Below are 24853 nucleotides of genomic sequence, written 5' to 3' on the forward strand. Positions count from 1 at the left end.
ACTATAGTTTTATGTTTCTAAATACAAAAATTTTAAACATTGAGCAGTACTATATATGCTTGTAATAAAACTTGTAAGCATAATTTATTATAAAAGGAAAAATACCAAATTATTCATTATTTATATCTAGGGAGTTTTAAGGCTGAGTTCAGTAAGTTGTCATTACACAATAATTACAGAAGATACTCAACTTGTTTACCACTGAAAGACCTACCAGCAAACTTTGTATTAGGAAGGTATATAGATCTGTTATTTCTATTTTTACTATTCTTACTGTAATGCACTACATTTAAAGCATTGGGGAACTCTGATGTTTCATATACAGTTTTTCCCTCCATCCCTCTCCCTGCCCTGCAATATATTGTTCATATGGTTTCAATGCTACACAAATATGCATTTTATCATACCTCTTGCTTTGAATGCTGTATGTTGATCGGTAGCAAGTTGTTACTTTTGTTATCTGTATACAGTTGCTTGCTGTAAATTAGCAGATTCTGAAAGAGCTTTATTGCATGTCTAAAATAAAAGTATTTTATGTAAAAAATTATATAATGGCAACTATCAAAGTTACTTCTATGTAGACTAGCTTAAAATCAGGTTTTTCTGTTTCTGTCATTATTTTTCTCCCTCTTATTTATATGGACTACTTGAACATTTTCTACTTTTGGTACAACTGAATCTGATAATATCTGAAACTCATTTTCTACTGTCCTACACTGTGGTCCCAGTCTGACATTTTTTTTTATCTTATCCTTGGGAATTTAGACAGCACTTATATATTTCACTCAGGAATGAACTCATACAAAAGAATGACTTATTCTATCCTCCCTAGGAAGCCACAGCATTGCAGAGTATATATGCAAACTGAGAATGACATCTACAGAGTAGTAGAATTAGTGCTATAAAGCTTATCTGCAGGAAGCAGTGAGAGAACACCAGAGAAGCCGTTAGCTCCTTGAAAATTGCCATGGAGGAAAGGGAGTCACAAAACCGCAGTCTGATAGCAAAGAATGAAATGTCTATACGCATGCACAGGGAGATTGCTGGTAGAACTCCCTATCCCACATTTTTGAATGCTGCCTACATTATGAGAGAATAGGAAAGAAGAGTTCATAAATAAAACCCAGTTATTTTATTCAAGAGCATTAACTCATTAGGATAAGATTCTCATATCCCAATCATTTCACCTCTTTCATTGTCTCCCACATGAGCTTTTGGGAGACACCTGATATGTGAATCATAACAGTTTTATTAATTTACCTATCAATACTGTATAGAGGAACAGAGAAAGAATCTCAGCTCAACAGGGGGATGGACAAGCAGGGGTGTTGAGAGTAACGTCTGTACTGGATACCAGAGTCAGATGGTACCTTTCTGTGAGATGTTATTGGAAGCAGACACATATGCCTTTAACAAATGTTGGGGTAAATTGGGCAAAAGCTGAGGCTCACTCCTGCTTCAGTCACAAATAAAGCCATTTACACTCTTTGCCTCCTATTTAGGGGCTACAGAGACACAGGAAGACTTGGAATTTTGTGTAAAAAAAATCTTTAGGATGCAGGCCTGTCACCAATAGGCTCATCCTCTCACTGTGGAGTTATTTCAAGATGAAGGACAGGCTGAAAGGGGATAACAGGGAAGAACATTTTTGTCGTTAAATTATGCTCAGATATCTCTGCTGAATTCTGTTTTTTGCTGTCATTGAAATGTCTCCATGATAATCCACCATGATATTAAGATGGAGCCTCTCTTGACCAGGGTTTTATTTGGTAACCTTTGGTCAATAACTGTCTCACAACAGACATATACTAAAACCCACTGCAAGTCCTGCTAATCCAGACTCTGTGAGCAGTGGCAGACTCCTGAGCAGACCTCATGTAGTCACAAAGACATCTGTGCAAACTGCACTGTAGGTGTGAACTTAGTTGTCTGCCTCAGTGGTCAGTCAGGGCAGTGGTCACATCAAGGGGACATTGGGCCTTTCTATGGACATTTTTAACTATCAAAAATTGTTGGTGTCTGTGCTAGGTTATCTATTAGGCAGGGACCATGGATGTTACTAAACACATCATCATAAACAGGGAAGTCCCTCAACACAAATAAGCATCTGGTCTCTCACATTAACCATGCTGAAGATCAGGAACCCTGGTATAGATCATCAATGCTAATCAGAAAGGCACTGGGTCTTTTCTTGTTCATATTTTGTCCCCAGTGCTTCAATAACAGTGATTGTTTTATAGTAGGTGAGGAAGGGAAAAAAAAGAAAAAGAAGGGGAAGAGGAAGACATGGCATATTAAAACCTGGGGGCAATGGAATTAAGAATTTGGGCCTGATACTTGTGTTACAGTCTCTCTCTCAATGAGTTTGGCCAGTCTACCAAAAGTTTTCCAGTCCACATCTAGTTGTTGATGTGATGCTAGATGCCTTTCCTTGAATATCAGGCAAGATTCCTTGTAAGTAGTGACCCCCTATTGAGAAAGTAATCTTTCCTCCTCTATCCCAAGTATACACAATGTGCCATCGAGCACTTCACCTGCACACACACACACACACACACACACACACACACACACACACACAAGTTAGCATGCAGAGCTACTGAAATCCACCGCCCCATACTGGAGCTGGTGACCTGGGAAGTTCTCATGCCAACTGCAAAGAAAACCCATTGACTTCTTCTGATCCCATACATTCAGAGTGGTCTGCATGATGCTTCACTTCCTCTTCAAAGTTGCAGTTAGAGAAAATATAAAATCCAGTGAGAAATAATATCTTTCAAATACTGCTCACTGCCCTCTTCTCTCTGAGAAGTCTGTTCTTTTGCAAAGCATCCTGAGCTCATTGCAGATTGAAGATAAATGGACATATTATTGATGAGCATCTTCATTCTCTGCTCTGCTGGCCAAGCTTTATTTCAAACTGGAAGGGTTTCTATTAAAATGAAAGACTCCTCGTGCTCTGCAGTCACTCAGCAGTCTGGAGTCTGAAGCATGTGATTTGAAAGACATTAAACACAGATCCTGGACTAGAGGCACCAGAGAACAGGCTTGCCAGAAGCACTTGCAGAGTTATATTTTCTTCCTTTCTGGGAATGGAAACTACTTCCATTAACTATGCCATTTATTGCTAGTATACTATATCTTTGACATTTGTGTGTGTGTGTGTGTGTGTGTGTGTGTGTGTGTGTGTGTGTGTGTGCATGTGCATTGGGGATGGTTATTCAGATTGAACTCAGGACATTCTACAACTCACGCACAACTGACCTAGATCCCTAGCCCCTTTTAAAATTTTATTTTAAGGCAGGGTCTCACAAAATGGCCCAGACTGGCCTCTTGCCTCAGTTGCTTGGGTCACTTGGATTACAGACATATGCCACTGCACCCAGGACTTGCCTTCCTGGAGACAGCTGATACCTAGAGAGTCAGCCATCTCTCCAGCATGTTTACCTTACACAATCCGATCCAATTACCACACCACAAATTAGCTCCCTATTGGTCTTCCAACCTCTTGTGCCACTATTTGATTGCCTTAATCATACCAAGCCCAAGTCCCAGAGAACAAGGGATGGTCATTGTCTACTAGAGACCACTGAAATTATTGAAACATGCTAATCCTAAACCTGCTTATGCTGCTTCCTCTTTTCTTCCTGAACAAATAAAATAGTCTTTTTCCCAAATTCTCCCTCACCTTCCACACTCTCTGAGTCCTGAACAACACTGGTGCTTCCCATATTGCCTGGCACAACTGTTTATGGAAACTGTACAAGCCTTTGAGAGTCAAATCTGTTTCTGTGAGTCTTACCATACCAGATTAAAACAAACCTAAGATACCTTTACAAGAATGCCAAACTTGAAAAGCTTTTCAAAAGAGCCAGGGCAATTGCATCCATAGCCCGAGTCCCTGGGCCTGGGTCATGGGAGCCCACCTAGTCCACTGTATTCTGTTAGGCCTTCCCCATCTTTGTGCTGAAGAATAGGAAGGGCTGCAAGCGATAGAAGGGGAGGAAGGTTGCTACACCTGGAAAGTGGGAATTGTGCAAGCACTATTTCTATTGCACATAATTTCTTTGATCATGGCTTCAAACTTAGGTCACAGAAAAGGCACAGGAGCAGACAAAAGCCCACAATAGTCTGTAGTAGAGCTAGACTTGGACTGGTGTTTCAAATACTAGTTTTCTTTCCATTTCCTCAGTTACCTTCCCAATGAACACTTTAAAGCTTCATAAAGGGCAGGTCATATTCTTTCCTGGGTGTTCTTACAATCAGATTAGACTTCCCATGAGAAGAAAATGGCCTGTCATGACTTTAGGATCTCTCCTCCTACTGATTGGCATTATCAGGGCCTGAGACCAGAGTTCTGTTACCCCCAGGACTAAGAAATATGGGAACATGGTCAGACTAATGTGCATGGGGACTAGGACCGGTAAATTCTAAGGATTTTCCTGCTGCAGTACCAAGGTCATTGCTCCCTCCAGTCAATGCCCCTGGCTGCACATCACTTCCTGGACACCACAGTCAAATCATCCTCAGCATACTGACATTTTAGGGACTCTGATGGGGCTCAGAGAAGCCAGAAGTCTGACTGCAGAGTGCCTTTCATTTTTTGCAGGAAAGTGCACTCTCACCATCTAGTGGTCTCAAGGGGAAACTGTAGGGATCTGCACACCATGACCCAGGATCTTCCATACAGAAAAACGTGGTCCTCTCAATCATAGTCCTCCCAATCGTGATCATGGCGCAGTGACACGGTTTTAGAGCTTCTTAAACAACAGATTAGTTAATGCTTCCACCTCTGGACGAGAAGTAAAGGTAAAAACTTTTACAGGGTTTTGACTATTAATCTTGGGTGTGGTGGATTTTAAAGGGGACACCGCAACAGGATTTTCTGGACTCCTGGGTGCTAGGGAACAGCTTGTGCAGCCTTTTGCACCTCAGGGTCTGTCTACCTGGGCTGAAACTGACTACCACTGGAAGCCTGTCTGCCTACCGTGTCAGTCAGTGAGATCATCATCAAAAGGGTTTTTTCAAAGTGGTGAAAAATATTGTGTTCCTGGAGGATAGACCAAAACAGGTGGTCAAATGCAAGTGTGTACCTGGAGAGATCATGAAGCTTATGATCCCTGCATCTGATACTGTAGGTCTGGGGTGTGGCTTGAGAATTTGCATTGCTATCAAGTTCTCTGGTGAAACTCAGTTGGTCTGGGACCCACTCTTAGAAACCCATTCAATCATAGTATAACTGAGGCAGAACTATTTCTTCTTAAATGATAGGGGACAGACAGGTGTGAGCACATGAATTTAAGAGAATAATTTTATAAAGTGGGCCCACTGTGCTGATTCCCACTTGCTTTCTTTTTTTTTTTTTTCTTTTCTTTTTTTTTTGCAGTGCTGGGGATCAAACCCAGGGCTTTGTGCTTGCAAGGCAAGCACTCTACTGACTGAGCTATCTCCCCAGCCTGCTTTCTTTTACAAGAAACAATTCACTTGCAACTCTGCCAGGCCTAAGTGGACAGGATATGTCATATTCCTCAGGAAACTACCAGTTTTCTGCAGGAAAAATACAATCCTGATATAATGTTGATAAGGAAGGGAGATTTTAGTGACCCTGCCCACAGGCCAGATGCCAAAACTCATGACAATAAATACAATTCCTTCTAATCATATAATCTGTAAGAATTTTTGATTAAGAACTCAATGAGAAACCGTCAGCATGGGTGAAAGTCACCTAGGGTTGTTGTGGCAGTGCGGACTTGACAGTCTGAAATCATTAAGTTGTCAGTCAAAAATCAAGATGTGGACATTATTGGGACTATCAGGAAACTTCTCTAGGACTCTCTAATGAAACTAGAGTGCAGAAGAGGCACACAGTCTCTCTCATTTCTGAGAGGACTCACTCTCTTCCTCCAGAGTGTCCCTTTCCCTTGTCCTATCCCTTCAATAAACCCATTTCTATTACTCTGAGTGACATTTCTGAACTCTTTCTGACTTGATCACAAGAATTGTGGTTTCAAGAGGAACCTTTTCACTGTCTCAATTTCCCAGAAGTCATCAGTTCTATAACATTAAACATTTGAAAATTCTCATGATCTGCATTGATCTTGCTCCAGATACACTTTCAAGATTCCAGGGACCTCAGTCTACAGCTCTTTCAGGAAGAGTCAAAGGTAGAAAGTGTAAGAATAGAGGTTAACACTAGGAGTGTCTTTGTTATTCTCACACTCTAGCACATAGTTCTACCAGGAGATAAATTTGGACCCATTTCTGAGCATCAAGTGCCCTTGTTTTCCACTGCAACATGCAAATGGTCAATGATGCCAGGATTTTCATCATTCATATTCCCCAAGGCCAGGTTTTAGGTGGCTCTACAAGATATACATAATTTTTCATTACTTTTTTGCAAAGATTTACATGTGATGCTTTTTAAGCTAGAGATTTACCAGTACAAAGGGGAAGCCTCTGCACTGTACAACAAGCATGATTTCATATGATGATTATTTCCTGCCTGCAGTCTCCAGCACATGGGTTCTCACCAATGCTGGGTCCAATAAGAAAATGCATTTAGACAATTAAAGGGGAGCAGTACTCTGAGCTCCTCCCTTCCTTCCTGTTTGGCCCAATCAAACTGCAACTACATTTGACCAATAAGAAGTGATTTTTGCTCTGACACCCTACCAACAGGAATCTACAGGGCCATACCTGTTCTATTTACTCAAGAAATATGCCTCAGTTGATGTGGTTCTTAATATGCACTGTAGATATAGTGAAAAATGATTTCCTTAAATTAGAAAGCAATTTTTGGTTTCAAAAGTATGGTCACTTACAAAAATGTTATTTATAATACAGAAAAAAGAGTGCCTACATTGCATGGAAATGTTTTATTTTGAAATCCTAAGAAAAATATATAAATACATTCTGTCCTGGATTGTATTCTTCTACATACCAGCCCAGTAGCAAAATGTACCTTTTAACCTTCTTTGAAGAGGGTGTGATCCATAAAGGCAGACACATTTCTCTGGGACTGTCTAAAGTCATGCTTCAACATGTGGCCAGTATTAGGTCATTCTCAAAGCTTGTTTGGACTTAAACTTTTTCTGTCACACTTTTTATTGGTGCATTACTGTTGTGAGACCAGTGCAAAGAGCAAATAGCTGATTACCAAAGAAAGGGAGATGGGTAGATATCACTCACCATCAATTGTTTGCTGACAGCCCCTGGGGGAGAGGAAGGATCACATTTTCCAATAAAAACAACCACCACCTTTTTGGCTCTCTTCCTTCCCTTTTGGCCATCTTTGGCCACAGAGGCAAGATAGGAGGAGGAGGGGACATGAGAAAAAAGGAAACCTAGAATTTATAAAGGGAAAATTCACCCCCACTCCTTTGGGCATCAGCACTGAACTCCTTCCTTACAGAGAACTCTCTCTCCCTCTCTTTCTCCCTTGTATTCATTAAACAAAACTTTTTTCTTGCCTTGGCACTTTTAAGATTTTTAAGACTGATTTCAGTCATACATAATAGTAGAATTTGTTGTTACATATTTGTACATATACAAAATATAACAATATTATTTGGTTAATATGAATTCCCAGCACTTCCCTCCTCTCTCCCTACATCCCACCCCTTTGTCACTTTTCTGTACTGATCTTCCTTTGATTTTTAGAAGATTTACCACCTGCTTTGTTTACTTTTTCTCTCTAGCTTACATATATAACATATAACCCTTAACCTTCTGAGTTTGACTTATTTCCATTAACATGATGGTCTCTAGTTCCATCTATTTTCTTGCAAAGACTTAAGATCAGTTTTCTTTATGGATGTGTAAAACTACATTATATATATATATATATATATATATACATACTATATTTTCTGTATCCGTTCATCTATTGATGGACAATAGACTGGTTTTATATTTTGGCTATTGTGAACTGTGTTGCTATAAAAATGGGTATGTGTGCTCATTCTGTAAGACCCCCAAAAAGGAGACCTCAACTCTGTCCCAGGGATCGATGGCAACCCCAATCTCCGCAGGAGGCATCACTTGATGCAAACCGCAAGAGATTTTTATTCCAGCGCTAGGACCCAACTCGTGACTCACACAGGAGTGGAGGAGTCGAGTCCCTAGCAGAAAATCTTACAAGTTTATAAAGGCAGAAACCACACATCGGGAGGGGTCGCACATGAAAGGGAAAAAAAAAGGAAAAAAACGGGGAACAAAGCCGCTGGGAAATTCCAAAGGGGGTCTGAGTTGGCTGATAACATACAACATGTTTCACAATGTTTTACAACAGGGCGTAGATTCTGGTCAATAGTTTCTGGTAATCTTACTGTCTGAGCACTATCTGGCTATCTGGCTCAATTTACTCTTTTACTCTCTGTTTGGGGTTGTTTCCTGGAACAGCTTTAAGGGCTTTGTTCCCATTACTGGGAGGGAGACCTTAGGGAGTTGAGATAAAACAGCTTAAAAAAATGGCCATTCTTTTTTTTTTTATTATGATGCAATTTTACATTTATTAAGCTACAGTTCAAAGCACAAATTTACACATTCTAAATACACTAAATGTATCTAATGAAGTCACATTTGCCTTCCACTGACATCTGATATATCTGGGTAAAACACATTAACTTTACAAGACTTTTTAACACGAATCCTTAGTATAAAAACTGTGTACTTGTATGTAAACAGTTTAATGGGGAATCCAATTAGTGGGCTTCCATCTCCACTAAGTCATCCATTTTGTTGCATATTTTATTTTAAACACTTAAGGGGTAGAACAAACTGGTAAGTTTAAATCTGGATACATTATCTAAATCTCCCATTACCCCCCAAATGAATTATAAATGAAAGTTGAAATCATCTGGTCCTAAATAGCTATTACTATTATTTTTTTTCCAAGAGAATTAACAGAATAAGATTGTTTAAATTTTTTTCCACACCAGAATGTAGACCAGACAAGCTTAACCTCTAACTTCAGATCTAAAGAAGTGTGAATGCCTGTTTAAGCTTCAGTGGAAAAGCTGTCTTCTTGGCTCAGCTGAATGCAAGAAGGCACAAAGAAGTTCTTCATCATTGTGTCTGAAGTAATTCCAGCATCTTGCATTTCATACCAATCACTGAATGACATCATGTAATAAATAGCTGGCCTCTGAAAATCATTAAAAGCAGATGGTTCATGGAAAGAATCTGCTCCCATGTTGTCAAAGATAAGCCAGTCACCCACATTCAGCTCAGGAAGTAGACAGCTTTCCACAATCTGATCAAGCTCATCACAGGATGGATCCCAAAGGCTGCTTATAAAGAAAGGCTCATCTTCCTTGTATTTCTTGTGAACCTCTGGAATGGTATTAAATCCTCAGATAGTTTACTTGCAAAAGAACCATAAACACCATCATTCATATAATACATGGAAGCTGGTTCATCACTCCCGGTTTTCCCTACTCCAGAGGAAAATTTATCATTTTCGACAACTTTCTTTGCAATGATATTAACTGCAAGTGTAAATGCAGAAGATACATAGTAGCTTCCAGGTTCTGAAATTATCTAATGCCAGAGCCTTCAGGAAAGTAGATATCCAACAGAGGGCTGATAACATGATTAACCTCTTCCAATTGAAATTCCGTTCCTGTAAAGCCTCCCCCAATGTCTAACATGTTCATTGTAAAGCCAAATTCTCCAGCCTTGTCAAATACATATCGGGCATCAGATAGAGCATGGACATATACTTGAGATTCTTTGCAAGCACTTGAAACATGAAATTTGACCCTAATTATTTGGACATCAAGATCCTTAGCACATTCCAAGAGATGCCTACAGTTCTTCAGTGTAGTGCCAAACTTCATGTTACCCTCTTCACCTCCAATATTATCTTCTGTTGCAAGTAAGACCCTAAGAGAAGAGGAAGATGATTGGGGCAGAGGTGGTTTACATCATCATCAGCACATTTGAAGACTGAAGATTGTAGGAAGTGTGTTGATTATGTTGCCAGTGCTCCTGAATCCAGTGATGGATGAATCAAGTGAACCTAATGAAAAACAATCTTGGCATTTGGGTGATTACGTGCAATTTTCTTCAATTCAATTTCACTGTCACATGTCATGATATTTACTCCGATTTTTGCTGCATACTTTATCTGAGAAACTTGCTTGCAAGGACTTATGTAAATAATATTTTCTGGAGATACACCCAATTCCTGTACTAAAGCCATTTCATTTTTGTTGGAACAAGCAAATCCAGTTCCAAGAGCCGCCAAAATCTCAAGTACGGCTGGAGTAGAGTTGCACTTCACTATGTAAAATGGCTTTATCTGAGCCACTACATTCTGCCATTGACTGTGTTTCTTCACAATCTTTCCAAGATCCCCCACAAAAAAATGCATTTTTTCCTGTAAGAGTATGTTCATAAACATAGTTATCAATAACATTTCCAAGGTTTGTTCCTTCATCCAACAGGCCAACAGAGTAGTTTGCATCATCAATAAATCCTTTCATCTCAGCTGTATTCCACAAAGCCAAAAGTCATAAACCAGGAAAAACAAGAGATGGGCCACCAAGCCTATGTCTGGGTCCTTAGAATATGCAACAAAATGGACAAGTTAGGAGATGGAACCCCCCTATCATCAGCTAGGTTCCCAAGGTGGCTCAGCGTTAAAGTTGAACCGCTCTCTATACAGCACTTCTCCTAGGCCTTCTGGGTAGTTGTATACTTGGTCAGAAAGTTCGTCGTGAGATAATGGCCCAAAGAGTCGGGTAAAGCGTCTTCTCTTTTTCGGCAGAATTTTTAAAGAGGGATGTGGTTACTTTGAGCAGAAATATCCAACGCGGCCTGGGCCATAGGCTGCAGGAACTACGTGGGGTGAAAAGCGCGGCACCGACACCAGCTGAGCAGCAGTGGTGGTGGCGGTTGGAGAGAAATGGAGCAGCGTGGGTAAAAAGAGAAAAATGCGGGCTGAGTGGGGAGAGGATTCGGCCTCATCACACTGCAGAGCAGCAGAATGAGAAAGGAAAAGAAGAGGCAGAGAAGGCGACAACAGGGTGAAAAAAGGAAATGCTTCAGCAGTGAGGAGAGCCAAAGAGTGTGGGGAAAATGTCCATTCTTTCAGTTCCACTGTAGCAAGATGACTTCGATTCTTCAGTTTAAATAGTGAAGAGCAGTACTGCTGGAGCATATGGTGGTTTCACACTCAGTCTTTTGAGGAGCATCCATATTATTTCCATAGTTGTTGCATTAACTTACTTTCCTCCCAACTGTATGAAAGTTTTTCTTTTTCTCCACATTCTCTGAAGTATTTATTGTTTTTATTCTTGAGGACTGCCATTCTGTCTTGTGTGAGGTAAAATCTCAATATAGTTTTGATTTTCCTTTCCCTAATTGGTAAAGATGTTTAACAACTTTTCATATATTTCTTGGTCATTTGTATTTCCTCTTTTGAGAAGTGTCCGTTTAGTTTATTTTGCACATTTATTAATTGGGTTATTTGATTGTTTTGGAGATTTAATCTTCCATTGTTCCCTGCTATCATTCTCTTTCCCTCCATTACTACAAAAGGGAATTGAGAAAAATAATAGGTCTGCCAATACTCTTGGTTTCAAGTAACAGAAAACCAACACTAACATAGGCAAAGGTAGTGTGTATGTGAACAGGGGTTGTGTTCTTTTACAAATAAAAACCCTGTGGGTAGTTCTGAATGCAGGCACAGCTGGTTTCAGTGATCCAATGTCTTTTCCTCTCTCAGTTCCCATTCCATTTTATGGCCTCCTCTGTAGACAATATATGACAATAAGCTTTCCATGCTTCCTTCCTATCAGTCATTTGTAGGCCTTTTAATCTGTCTGGGCCAACTCAAGACAATTTGGCAGGCTAAGTGTCTCCTTGTTCATAGCCCTTCCATGCTGTGACTTCTTAGGCCTCATCACCTGCCCCACTTACCCCACATGGGGTGAAATGCAGAGGGAGAGCCCAGATAAAATCAGGAGTTATTTCTGGAAGAAGAGAAAACAAATACTGTAGAAAAATAACACCCTCTGGCCAGACTTCCCTCTGATTTACAGGGGAACAACTGTCTACTTCATAAAGCTGTGAAGTCTCTGCCTTTGTCAGCTCATGGCACTGTTCAAAAACCCAGAGATCAGAATGTCCCCACTTCATTGGTGAGGAGACCAGGGCTCAGAGAAAGTAAATCTTTCTTCTCAAGGCCACTGACCTTCAAAGTGGTAGAGCCAGAGTATGAAGCCAAATCCAGTCTCCAAAATGTGTTTTGAATCAATCTTGGCCTCCCAGATCATTGCTAGTCTCCCTCAGGTACAAGAAGATTATCATAGATCTAGAGGAGGAAGAGTGAAAGCAGGAAGGATGAAGAGTCCCTGACAGCACCTCACAGAGACCCTGCACCAATCAGTTTGTTGCTGGGGGAAGATTCCTGCCTACTCATGTCTTCTAGAGGTTTCCATACATATTTTTCCATGTCAACTTTGCAATTTTGACACTTATATTATTTTTGTTTACTTATTTTTCTTAATTCACCTTACCTGTTATACTTACAAAAATATATTTAAAATTACAACTGTCAATGGCAATTGTCAATCAAAATGAGTACCACTTGCCTCAAATAAAAATTCATTTCAATATTCCATAGAAATATCAAATAAAATGCTCACCAACTGTTCACCATTTAAAATCACCCCATGTCTGAGGCAGGATCATCAGGCTCAGTTTGGAGAATTACATCTAGCAAGTCACACCAGAAAACACATGACTCTATGCTCCTCTGCCACAAATAACTTTACAGGCATGCCTGCAGTGTCCCTTGCACTCTAAGAGCAAGGTGAGGGAATTCACAGCTCCTCACAATGAGGTGATCAGGATTTTTTACCCCAAACATGGCCTCATTGCCAGGCTTCTAGTTCTGACCACTGCATCCTTAGTTTCTGAACACATATCCTTGCAGACATATGGTATTCCGAGGCTATGGTGCTTTCTAGCACCATTTTGCCTAACAATTCAGTCATATCATAACTTCTAATTTACCTTTTCTGTGATTATTACTGTTTAAGTGCTGTCTGAAGAAGAAACCACGTTTTCACAGTGTCCCCAGGAAGCCAGGCAGTTCTAGACTAAGCACAGTCACATCTTGACCCACTCTCCTTCTGTCCAGGTGCTGCTGAAATGTCTGCCAGAGACCAATCTCCATTGGAAGACAGAGGAGACACCAACTCCAAAAGGAAGAAGGGCCTTTGAGAGCATGAGGAAGAAGCTTCTCACTGTACAGAGAAGGAAGTCAGTTCTGAGGGCCCTTGTCTACTTATCTTGTACAATTTCTGGATCAATGTCCCCTGACTCCTAGCACAAGTTTCCAACCCAAATTACATTAAGTTCATAGTTTCAAGGATAAACTTCTCATCTAGAATAATCTAGTTTCTGTCGTACAACCATGTAGTAGCAATGACATTCTTTCACCTGGGAGATAAACTACATGAACTGATAGACTGATGATTCTTCAGAAATGAAAATCATCTAAACAGCTCTACTCCACCCAGCTCTCATCCAGAAGACTTCAAGACTTTCCATCCTGTCAATAGGGAACCTCAAACCAGATGCTGCATATAGATTAAAATTCATCATTTTCAGAAAGCAATATGGAGTCACTGTGTCTTAGAGGAGGCAGGGCAGTGGCCTGAGCCCTTTTCTCTCACAGGTAGCTGCTTGGCTCCCTGCTGCTCAGTCCTGTTCCTCGACTGGGCTTCAGTCTGGCCACCTCTGGTACCTCTTCAAATGTAGTGAGAGTGGCCAGGAGGGGGTACTGCTTCTCAGATGTCCATATTCAGCACAACTACAACACAAGGAGAGCTGAGTAGGCATGAGAGACACAAGGAGGCTAAGGGGACAGAGGTCCAAACAATTCAAGGGCATAGTTTGCACTAAGGAAACAGGATTACAAGGAAGGCTGGTCTTGTGGGATAACAATGGGAGAGATCAGAAATCCTTCCCCAATAAAAAAATACTTCCTCTATCATCACTCTTTGGTTTTACTCCTTTGGTTATGGTTTTTATATTTTACAGATTATTTTAATGATAGCTGAAAAGTAGGAGGATCCAAACATTGGAAAGAACAATATGTCTGGATATGACTGTTCTGCAAGCTTTCATGCAGCCTTATGAATAATGGCCTAAAAATATGGATGGTTTAAGTGATTCAGATAATGTTCAAATGTAGAAGAGAAATTGCATGTATGATGAGATTACTATTGTGCTATCTGATGCTGTATTTCTTGAGCAAAATATCTGAAGTGTATACAAGTGTGGTGGTACTAGTGAGCTTATGGGACAGTTTGTAGAAATATAGAAAGATATGATCCAATTATATTCCCTGTCTCTACTCAGACTCATGGGAGGTGCCATGCAAGAAGAATGGCACTGAATTTTGCAGAATTCAAGTCATCATGAGGGTTTTTATTAGTAAATATTTAGACTTAAAATTGACATTCAAATGGAACTGAATGTGTCAATGCTGCTTGGGCATTGAGACCTGACCCTGACCTCATTAAGATTACAATCCAGGCTGAATATTCGCAAGTGAACCCTTTGCTTCTTGCTCCTCTAGCATTGTAATGGAACTCAAGGTCACCAGACCATGCTGCCAGCCACTGCTATAGGTCCCTGTGTCTCTTTTTGTCTCTCTCCTTCCTGCCTGCCCCATGCCCCTCAGCAGGACCCACATGTTGATGTACTGTTTGTAAACACTAGAATAAAATTAGAGCCCTGGTCTCCTTACTGTCATTGGTTCTTGTTGGTGCTGCTACTTGCACTGACCAGAAAATCCTAGGAGAGATTGGGCCATGTCTTCCTTGACTGAGAATCTGTACCAGCCTTCATCACAGCACCTGGCCCAATGTGTCTGAAAGGGATTACTACATAATACAAGTGTGTACTGATCTCAAGTTTTGACTACCAGAGGCCTGTGGTATGCCACGGCTGTGAGGATCGTGGAAATATTTGTTACCAGTCTAAGCTTGACTTCACTAGGGAAATTGCCTTTAGGGAAATGGCCTTAGCTAGGGAAATGGCCTATCCCTCTCACCAAAACCTGAGGACCATTCCTAGATCCTGTTAGGCTACACTCCATGGGGGAAGGTAGGGCTTTTAGGCCCAATATGTTGCATTTTCTGTCCTGCCTTTGACTACCTTTCCCCTTTTTATCCCACATCCATTTAAAAAAACTGTTACTTGCATACATGGAGTTTTGGGAATGTGACTTGTAATGTATAAAGCTGCTCTCCTGCCCATCAGGTGCAGCCATTTTCCCTGCCTCCCAACCACTTGTTAGTCTGTGAACATCCTAGCTAGCTATTGGTTCATCAGTCAGCTTGCAAGTATCCTTTTCAGATATTGGTCGCCTGTTAGCCCGGCAGAATTCAACTGTTTTACTGTAGCTTCCCCGCCATCTTTTCTCATTCTTCTGTCTGTCCTACATACTTTTCTCTATCCTCCTAGCTTTCCGCTCTCTCTAGCACGTACCCTTTCTTTTCCTTTCTCATTCCCTCTAATTTTCTTTCTTACCCTGAAGGGAGATACTCTGTTTGCTTAATAAATTCCCTTATGTGATTTCCAATGTCCAGCGTGGTTTTGTGGGATTTCCTTATATGCCTGAAGTTTCTCAGTCAACCTTTCAAGAGAAATATTTTTTCCATTTTGTAAATGGAGCAAAACTGATCACCAAAATAACTTGGATGCCGTTATTGACAAGCAAAATTCAAAATTACTGAAAAGAAATGTGGTACCAAATTGCTATAATCACAGCCTGATGATAAAATGTGTTCAGGCGCATTCCAATATACCTGAATTTCTACCCCAATAGAGATATGCCAAAGGTGTCAGGGACTGAGAGGAATGTAGATGTTCAGGGTGCTACACAGAGAAGCAGAAAGAACTCTATTCCCATCTCCATTCATCCAAGGGACTGATCCCAGGGAGCAGGGAATCTCAAGGCTTCCCACATTTATCTAGGGCAAAGAGAAACAGTACACATTTTAGTGGATTAGGGAGAGTTTTTATTTATTTATTGGAATGTCTCTCCAGTTATTTACAAAATTTGGAAAATCTGCAGTCAGCTTTCCTGGACTCCCAATGAAAGTCATTTTTTTTTTCTTAAAGAGACCCTTGAGACCATCTTAACAATAAGCCTCTGTATTATGTGACTTTTTGCATCATTGAAGCTTAGGGAGCAAAATAGCACACATAGTTTCCTTTTGAAACAGGTCAGCTCTATTTGCATGAAGACAAGCAGACTGGGGTGAGCAGTTTGTGATGCTATTGTTTTTCCCTTGAGAAGCACAGAGTGTTTTGCTGCAATTAAGGATACACACTTGTGCAGGGCTTTGGCAGTTTTTCAGGAAGGCAGGTGAGTGCCCACAGCCTGTGATCAAGGGAAAGCACCCAGGTTGACCTTGCTTTGTGCAAGGCTGCCATCATGTGGCCACTGCAGATATTTCTCACCAGCAAACAGCAAGCCCAGGCACATGGTTTGTTTGTACACAGTTCTGAGCTCTCTTAACAGGCCCCTTTTGTAATGACCGTGGTTTTCTACCTCCAGCCAGAATACAGGTTCAAGATATAGCTTGATCTCAGTATGAGGAAAATAAGGTTCTAATGTAGGCATTCAAGTCCAAGTCATCTCTAGGCCTACTGTGAGCCTCCATCAAAGTGGAGTCATATATTGATAAATTCCCAAGGGGCAGAAAGGCCATTCCTGTATGTGTAATTTTGGATTGATAAGATGACAAGTCAGCACCCCCAAAGGACACTTTGGTGAGGTTTTACTATAGAAAGAGGTCCAGGTATTTAAAAGTTGAAGAAGTGACAATTTCTTAGCATTACCACCCAACAGAACTTAGAACTCTGGTAACCAGGCACCCACATTCTAGGAACCGTCCCTTGTTCAGCTCATGTGATGGAAGATGTGCAACACAGCAAGATGTTTTCCTAATGTATCCAAACCTCCCAAGGTTCTAGGCACAAAAAGGTCCAGAGTGGGACTATTTTCAGATGTTGACTTAGCCCTCAAAACAGACCCTTATGACCACTTATCAGGAGGAACACAAAGGTAAAAGATAGGAGCTTAGAGGTGACCAATCAAGGCAAGTTCTCATCTGGGATTATATCTGAGATGTCCTTTGACTTTCCCTGTGTGTGTGTGTGTGTGTGTGTGTGTGTGTGTGTGTGTGTAGGGGGGGATTAGGGGACCTATAATAATAGGCGTAGATTATTCCATGTTGAAACTGTGGCAGAACTTTCATGCTTGTATCACTGAAAATGATGTGTAGGGTGGATATTTAAGTATTGGATACTAGATTTTTCTACTCAAATATTTATCCAAAGAATTTATTCTGTAACCAAGTGTCACCAATATATGGAAGCCTATGCATATATTCATCTATACCTAATCTGGGTATGAATATTTTCAATGGGAGTGTCCCCTGTGGAGTCAGCCAGGATGGCCAGAGTTAATTATTTTCCAACATCAAAGACAATCTCTTTTCAGAGTCCCATGCAGATCATTGTGGAGCTACTTCTTAATTTTGTCTCCTTGGGGAAAGAACAAGTGAACCACACAACCAACAATGATATCTCTGGTCTAAGGTTAGATGAGACTTCTGGAGAAGGGCCTCCACAGGCATAAAAATTGTAGATGTCCAAGATTGGTCCAGGAAAAATACTCAAGTATGGGGCCTCCCATAAACACTTTCCAGGAATTTACCACTTGAATGACCTATATTCCCATCCCTAAAGAAATCTAGATTGTATTACTCCTCCTGGCAACCTAGTAGGTGTAAATCTCCAGATTACATACTTGTAGAAATAACAGAGAAAATATTTCCACATTGTTTTTAATGATTACTGGGTATTGAATATTTCTTTTCTGATGCTACCTGCCCCAGGTAACCCATATATCAGTCATCTCCACTGTACTTCTAGTTCTTTTACAAGACTTAACACTAACACCTTTATCAGAAAAGTATTGGCCTAAGCATGAGTGATGGTTACATGAACAAATGAGGTAAAAGCAGTCTACATGTTTTACATGACTACCATACCACAAAAATTCTCTATACTCACATCAGGTAAGGAGAGTGTTCTCACATGGCTTTATAATATTCTAGTAAGTAATATCATTTCTTGCAGCAGTTCAGTCTTTCAATGCTTGTGAAATGTGTTGTGATTCAATAGTTCCTTCATTCTGCCATGATGCAGGAACAGTGTATATGTGTCCTAATAAACTGTATCAGTATCATTGGACTGTTACAAGAATGCCACAAATGGGGTTAAACAGAAATTTATTTGTTCTAATTTCAGAGTCTGTATATCAAAGTGCTTGCTGGAATGATTTTCTTTGAGGTCCAACTCTTTGACATCTATATTGCCATTTTCTGTCTCTATGTTTGCCTGACATTTTTCTATGCTATTTGTGTCCTTATTGCTGATTTTTAAAGGTGAAAAGGTGCATTGGATTAGACTTTACACCAATTAGCTGGATTAAATTAATCATGCCTTTAGAAAACATATATTTAAATAGAATCACAGTCAGAGGCACTTAGGATTTGAAATATCAATATATAAGATTTGGGGAGGGGCACAATTCAGCTAATAAAAAACTAATCTTCTGGTGAAGACAGACTCCTGGGAAGGGGAATGCTGAATAAAGGGATATGCACATGTAGCATTTTAATAGCTATAATCAGATTACTTCACAGAAAGGTTGCTGAAGTTACATTGCCATAGAATGTCTGATTTTAGTTACTTCTCTGCATCCAGAATTATCTGGGTGTTGGCATTTAAAAATTATTTTTCTTGGTTAATCTCCTGTCTATGTGGCAAACAAAATCACTGTGTTCCATTTCTTAGAGTTTCCCAACTGATATGCTTGAGTTATCTTTTAGTTGATTTATCAGTCATTTAGATATTTTTCTTCCCTAAGTCATACTCAGATTTTGGGCCCTGTGATTCACTTTCTTGCACCCTCTAGTCTCCAAGCATTTGCCCCAATGAGGAATCTGGGCTGACATAGCTCTGTTTCTAAAGAGTTCCCTTAAAGTGAAAATAGGATAAACATTAGTTTCTCAAGTCACAGGGAGCTCCTGGGATGTCTTCTCTAGGCTCTCTCTTTAAAATGGAGAAAAATAATATTTCTGTAGATGGAAATCCTCTATATCAGGAGCAAACCAGACTTTTAGATGCTTAGAATGAATTTATTACAGTTCTGCCCTGTGCAGTTCTCAGTATAGACACATGCTGCTGAGAAACCATTTCATACCTAGAAACCTGTGTTTTCTCATTTCTACTATTGTATGTTTTCAGAGGACTCAATTAGATCATGTCTTCATGGGAGTTTTTGATTTAAGTAGGTGCTGTGCTTCCACAGCTGACAAAACACTTTGAAGTTACTGTGTAGCTACTGCTTAACCATTATGTGACACCATATTAATTTTCTTTCAGAAATAAAACCTTTTCATCATGGGCACTCATGTCATTCACATGCCCAAATACAATGTCACCTCCTCGTGGCCTGAAATCCTGATTCCAATTCTCTAATGTTTTATGGTACTGCTAATAGTTATATATCTCCCCCACCTTGGCCTCCCTTTTGCTGTATACTGTGAATAAATAAAAATAAAAAACATTCTGCTGCATGCCTCTATAGCCAATGTCCCTCTTTGTTTTGAACTCATAGGGCTTTGTGTTCCTTTACATCTCTCTAGATCAACCAATTCTATAATTAAGAAACCCTGATTAAGAATATCAACCTATATTTTGATATGTAAAGGGGTGTTGAGTTACATTCTAGCTGGTGTGTGCCCTAGATATAAACTGAAGCAAGATTCCCTGAATCCTGGAATGGAAGGCCCAAGATGACACAGATATATGAGAATGTCTGCTGTTATATACTACATAAGACTGAATTTTATATACATATATCACAAATCTGCTTTTTTTTCGGTGCTGGGGATTGAACCTAGGGACTTGTGCTCTACCAACTGAACTCTATCCCCAGCACCCCAAAATCCTGCTTTTTGTTTGACTTAATTTTTTTTTTTGGCAGTAAAAATAGTATTTCATTCCACCCCCTCCCGCCCTCCCTCGCCCAGCAACCCCCAGTACACTTTTCCCCTCTCATTCCCACAGCAACGTTACAATCAGAAAAAAATAAGTTTCAGGGGACAGGATTTGGAGGAGGGGAGGGGATATGGGTAAAAACAGTCAAATCACAATAGGAATTTTTCAAGATAGGTTATTCCACTTAGTCATCATCTTCTCCCTCATCTTCAAGTTCTCGTTTTCGCTTCTGACCCCTTTCTTCTTCACCAAGATCTTCCTCATCTTCCTCGTCATCAACTTCCCAGTCATTATAACCTTCTTCATTCTCCTCCTACTCTCCACTCACATCCTCCTCTTCCCCCTCCTCCTCTTCATATTCGTCCTCCTCATCTTCCACTATCTGAGCATCTTCATCATACTCCTCCTCATCCTCGTCCTCCTCGTCGTCATCCAGGCCCTCCACATAGCTCTCAGTATCTGAGTCAGAGGCCTCCTTGTCATCCTGGTCATAGCCATCAAGATACGTGAGCTGTGGGAGGAGCTTGAACACATTTTCTCGGTAGTCGTTCAGGTTGGTTACCTCACAATTGAAAAAGTCTAAGCTCTTTAGGTTCTCTAGGTTCGTCAGTGGCTCTATTGTGCTGAGGACTTTAATTTTGTTGCCACTTAAATTTAGATGCGTAAGGTTCGGACACCTTTCTGCCAATACTTCCAGGCCCCCTGAGATTCTGTTATCGCTTAGTTCGAGCTTCTTAAGTTTGCTTAACTTGGGTAAGTTGGCGACTGAGGTGAGGCCAACGTTGATTGTACTTAGGAATTCCAGTTCTTCAAATTTGTCTGTGAGGCCTTTGATTTTGCCTTCATTTGACCGACAGTTGTCCAGGACAAGCTCTTTCACATCAGAGGGCGTCCTGTTCTGCAGCTCTAAATGAATCCGTTTGTCCATGTCCATCTCTCGCGCTCTCTCTCTGCAGAGGGTCCCCGCTGGCGGAATTCAATCAATAAACCCCAAACCCACGGCCGTGCTTTTTAGGACTTTGAAGGCTCAACCAGCTCCGCTTGGTTCTGCTTTGTTTGACTTAATTTTTTAACATTTATTGACTCATTACATTCGAGACTCTGCTATAAGCACTGTACATATATTAACCCAAATGTAGTTAACACCAAGGTAATTTTACAATAAAATTTCTTTACAATAACAAGTATACAATTTATCACCCTAACAGATACCTTATTTGTCACAAGTTTATCCATACATTTTACACATGTCATAAGAAAAAAGTATACATCTTGCAATTAAATTAAAACACTTCATTATTAAAAATCAAAACTGGGTTCACTGTACATATAACACAATTGGATATGATCATATTATCCTTTTCATTTTCATACATTTTAAAATCTACCAAAATATCTTATACCAATGTCAAATTCATAAATATATTGGATCTCTCATACCATCAGCAGATATTACAGGCCAAAAGCAATATGCTAAAAGGTATTATAAAAGAGATATTTCTAAAGGAGCATGAGATGCTAAAAGGAATTTCCTTGAGCATAACCAGAAAAATTCTGCTTTTTTGATGATAATAAGATATTGAAAAAGCCTTGTGATATGATGGAGGTATTTTGGCTTGCAAGTCAGACACAGCTCATCATGAGTCCCAGCCAACCTGTTTATTAGTTGTGGAAGTTTGTCCACCAGAAGAAACAGGTATTGCAGCCTGGCCTTCAGGTCTAAGTCCAAATTGCCAAATAAGTTTGCTTTTAATGTATTTAAACAATAGAGTCAAGACTGTGGAAGATTGCAGGCTATGTGACTTTAACCTCCTGGGCTCCCCCACCTTCATTTTTATGCTGTCTGATATCTGTAAAGGGAACAAACCTATGACCAATATGAAGTAGGAAATAATGATATACTTTTGGACACTTTCTGGTTGGAGGTTCCTGCTCCCACTCAGGACACTGTTTCTCCTACTTATGGAGTCTGAGGAGAAATATTAGTAGTAAACTGTATCCATCAACTCTAGCATATAAAGAGATAGAATGGGTCCTTTAAGTCTCTGACATCAGGGGACTCATAGCTCTCAAATCTGGAATGTAGTTACTGTGAACTGAATTATGATAGAGTCAAACTTGAGGGTGTAGTTCTCAAAACACAAATACTTTATTAGCAGTATTTTATTAGTCACAGATAATATTCTGGATGTGCCAGGTTATATTATTTATATTAATTTTAACTGTTTCTTCTAATGTTATTAATGTGAATACTAGAAATATTTTAATTATCCTTGTTCGTTCCTTGTTGTTTGCATTGGACATTGTTGCTTTAGGGGATTACTTCTCAGTTCAAATTTCAGTCTGTCTCCTAATCAAGAACAGAAAGCAGAAAAGTCAAATGGAATTTTACAATAATTTTCATTATATTAATTTCATTAATGATAGGTAAACAGGATATAGCCCATAAAATTAAATGACCTTATGTGCAATGTTAAAAGCAAATGTTCTGCTGACTGGGCTAAATCCCACTTCGGGAAGAAAATCTTGCCTTAAAACAGAAGCACCTGAGGCTCTGATATGCAATTCCCTGACCTCAAAAGAAAAAAAGAAAAAAGTTGCAAACAACAAACCTGTCATTCTGGCTTTATTAATGCCTGGATTGGATAATACTCCTGGAGCAGTTAATGAGAACTATCCAATCCTGTGTGCAACATGGGAGGAGGGGCTGGCTTCCACAATCTGGCCGGGCTCATTTTCTCCTGAGTCCGCCATTTTTGCCACTTGCTACAGGCTTCACTCTCATCCATTGGAGTCTCCGTTTACTCTACTGTGCAGGTGCTGAAGATCCCTAGGGACAGGCCTGTGTCCTAGAAACCAGGAAATGGTGAGTGTGCAGTGGCATCAGGAACCTGGGGAGGGAGACTGGTGGAGGGAGACTGTTGGAACCGTGGGACTATCTGTGGCGGGAACAGTAGCTAGCAGATGGGGACTCTGGGCAGTGTCTGGAGGCTGCAGGCCTGAGCCCTCCTCTAGGACAGTACCCCTCAGTCCTACTGGACATTCAAGTGGGAGCAGGTCAGGAGAAGAGATCCTTCGCCATCATTCTTATCTTCGCAGGGCATCCTCAAGCCCTGCCTCAAATACTATCTGGCAGGTGTGTGCCTGCAGCTGGGTCTTTCCAGATGCTGGTGATTGACTGGTGGGACGATTATCATAATCAAATCCTCATATCGTTTTCCTTCAGGAGAGGAGCTGTGGTCTACAAGAACCTTGCTTCCTCCTGAGCTAACTTATTGTTCATTTTTGCTTTCTTTTTCTTTACTTCCTTTTTTCTTTCTTTTTCTTACTGGAAGTTGAACAAAGGGAAGATTTAACACTGAGATACATCCCTAGTACTTTTTATTTTTATTTTGATACAGAATCTAGCTAAGTTGCTGAGATTGGCCTTGTTATGGTTTGATTTATCTGGACTTTTTATATTGCAATGAAGTATATAATTTTTAGATACATATGGATTTATATATGGATTTTGTTTATATCGTGATTCCTTATTGCAATAGTATAGTTTCATAATATACATGAATGTCAGGTATGATGAGTATTTCTTTTGCTCTTACAATTGAAAAATTTCTTGACTAATGTTATGCATAAATTTGTGGATGAATTTTAGGAACTTTATACTTTGGTTTCTTATTTCATTAAAAAGATGTTAATTTTTTATTATTGCATTACAGTCATACATAAAATTTGGGTTCATTTTGACATAATCATACAAGCACAGAATATAATTCGCTTCACTTCAGTACCCAGTAGTTCCCCCCTTTCCTTCTCCTCGTCCCTTCCCCTCTCTTCCATTTATTTATAGTTTTTTTAAAATTACTGCTTCATACATACATATAAAGGTAGAATTCACTCTGATTTTTTCATATATGTACATAGCAAATTTGGTGGGAATATATTGTATTTTAATTTTGGGAAAATTTTTCATTTTTGTAATGATGAGTTTCATCATCTACACATGGGATGTGTAATTGAGTCTTTAATGAGCACATAATGACTTTTATTGTTTTATAAAATCTATGTACATTCTTTCTGAACATGTATACATGTGAAATACCAGTGAATATTACACCTACAAAAAATTAAACATGGTGTTTTATACTATTTTAAAAACTGGGTATACTATGACCAAAATGTGATTGGCCCTTAGTGACCAGTTTTCTCTGAAGTTATTATTTATCTCTTCCAAGATGTATATTCTCTTGTACCATCTCCCTTGGTTACAAGTGTTTGGATGAATACTGTTGTGTCCTTACATTATCATAGTCACATATGCTGTCATTTCAGTGACTCTCTGTGATGAGGAGTATGATATATCTTCAATACCAAAACAGTTTCCACAATTAGATAACTTAATCTCTTCTCGAGTTTATGAGTATTCACTTGTTTTATATCTTCATCAATACTATTTGGTTTAGTCTCTGATGGAATTTTATATTTCTCTAATTTCTAAAGATGTTGAACTTTTTATGATTATTGAACACTTAGATATCCCCTGTATCAATTGGCAGTTCAAGGCTCTTGTTTGCATTTCTTTGTAGTTTCTGGCATCAAAGATATGAAAATCCAAAAAGGCAGAAAGAGTTTGATTTCAAGAAAAAAAGGGTATTAATTATTTAAAAAATTATTTGCCTTGTGGGGTCTCTTGGTTCAGCTGAAACCCACCAAATAGTTGAGGAGGGTGTGGAAAGGGAGTTGAAGAAAGACC

The 24853-nt window shown here is 39.7% G+C and overlaps 1 protein-coding gene and 2 pseudogenes across 3 annotated transcripts in view; 1 reads left to right on the forward strand and 2 right to left on the reverse strand.

Moving 5' to 3' along the window:
• Positions 1 to 24853, forward strand: part of LOC306647158 (flavin-containing monooxygenase 5-like) — a 636328-nt pseudogene that overhangs the window by 528342 nt on the left and 83133 nt on the right. The gene's annotated exons all lie outside the window — the stretch shown is intronic.
• LOC306646629 (antizyme inhibitor 1-like) lies at positions 8495 to 11063 on the reverse strand (annotated as a pseudogene). The gene is made up of 2 exons: positions 10034 to 11063; positions 8495 to 9885 (listed from the first exon to the last, which is right to left on the reverse strand). The product of its transcript is annotated as an antizyme inhibitor 1-like (transcript).
• Positions 20123 to 21146, reverse strand: LOC306646619 (putative acidic leucine-rich nuclear phosphoprotein 32 family member C). Its single transcript, XM_079115255.1, has one exon. The coding sequence runs from the start codon at positions 21035 to 21037 to the stop codon at positions 20417 to 20419; it is 621 nt and encodes a 206-aa protein (XP_078971381.1). The 5' UTR covers positions 21038 to 21146; the 3' UTR covers positions 20123 to 20416.

This window comes from Sciurus vulgaris (genome assembly GCF_902686455.1).
Source record: "Sciurus vulgaris genome assembly, chromosome: 16".
NCBI lineage: Eukaryota > Metazoa > Chordata > Mammalia > Rodentia > Sciuridae > Sciurus > Sciurus vulgaris.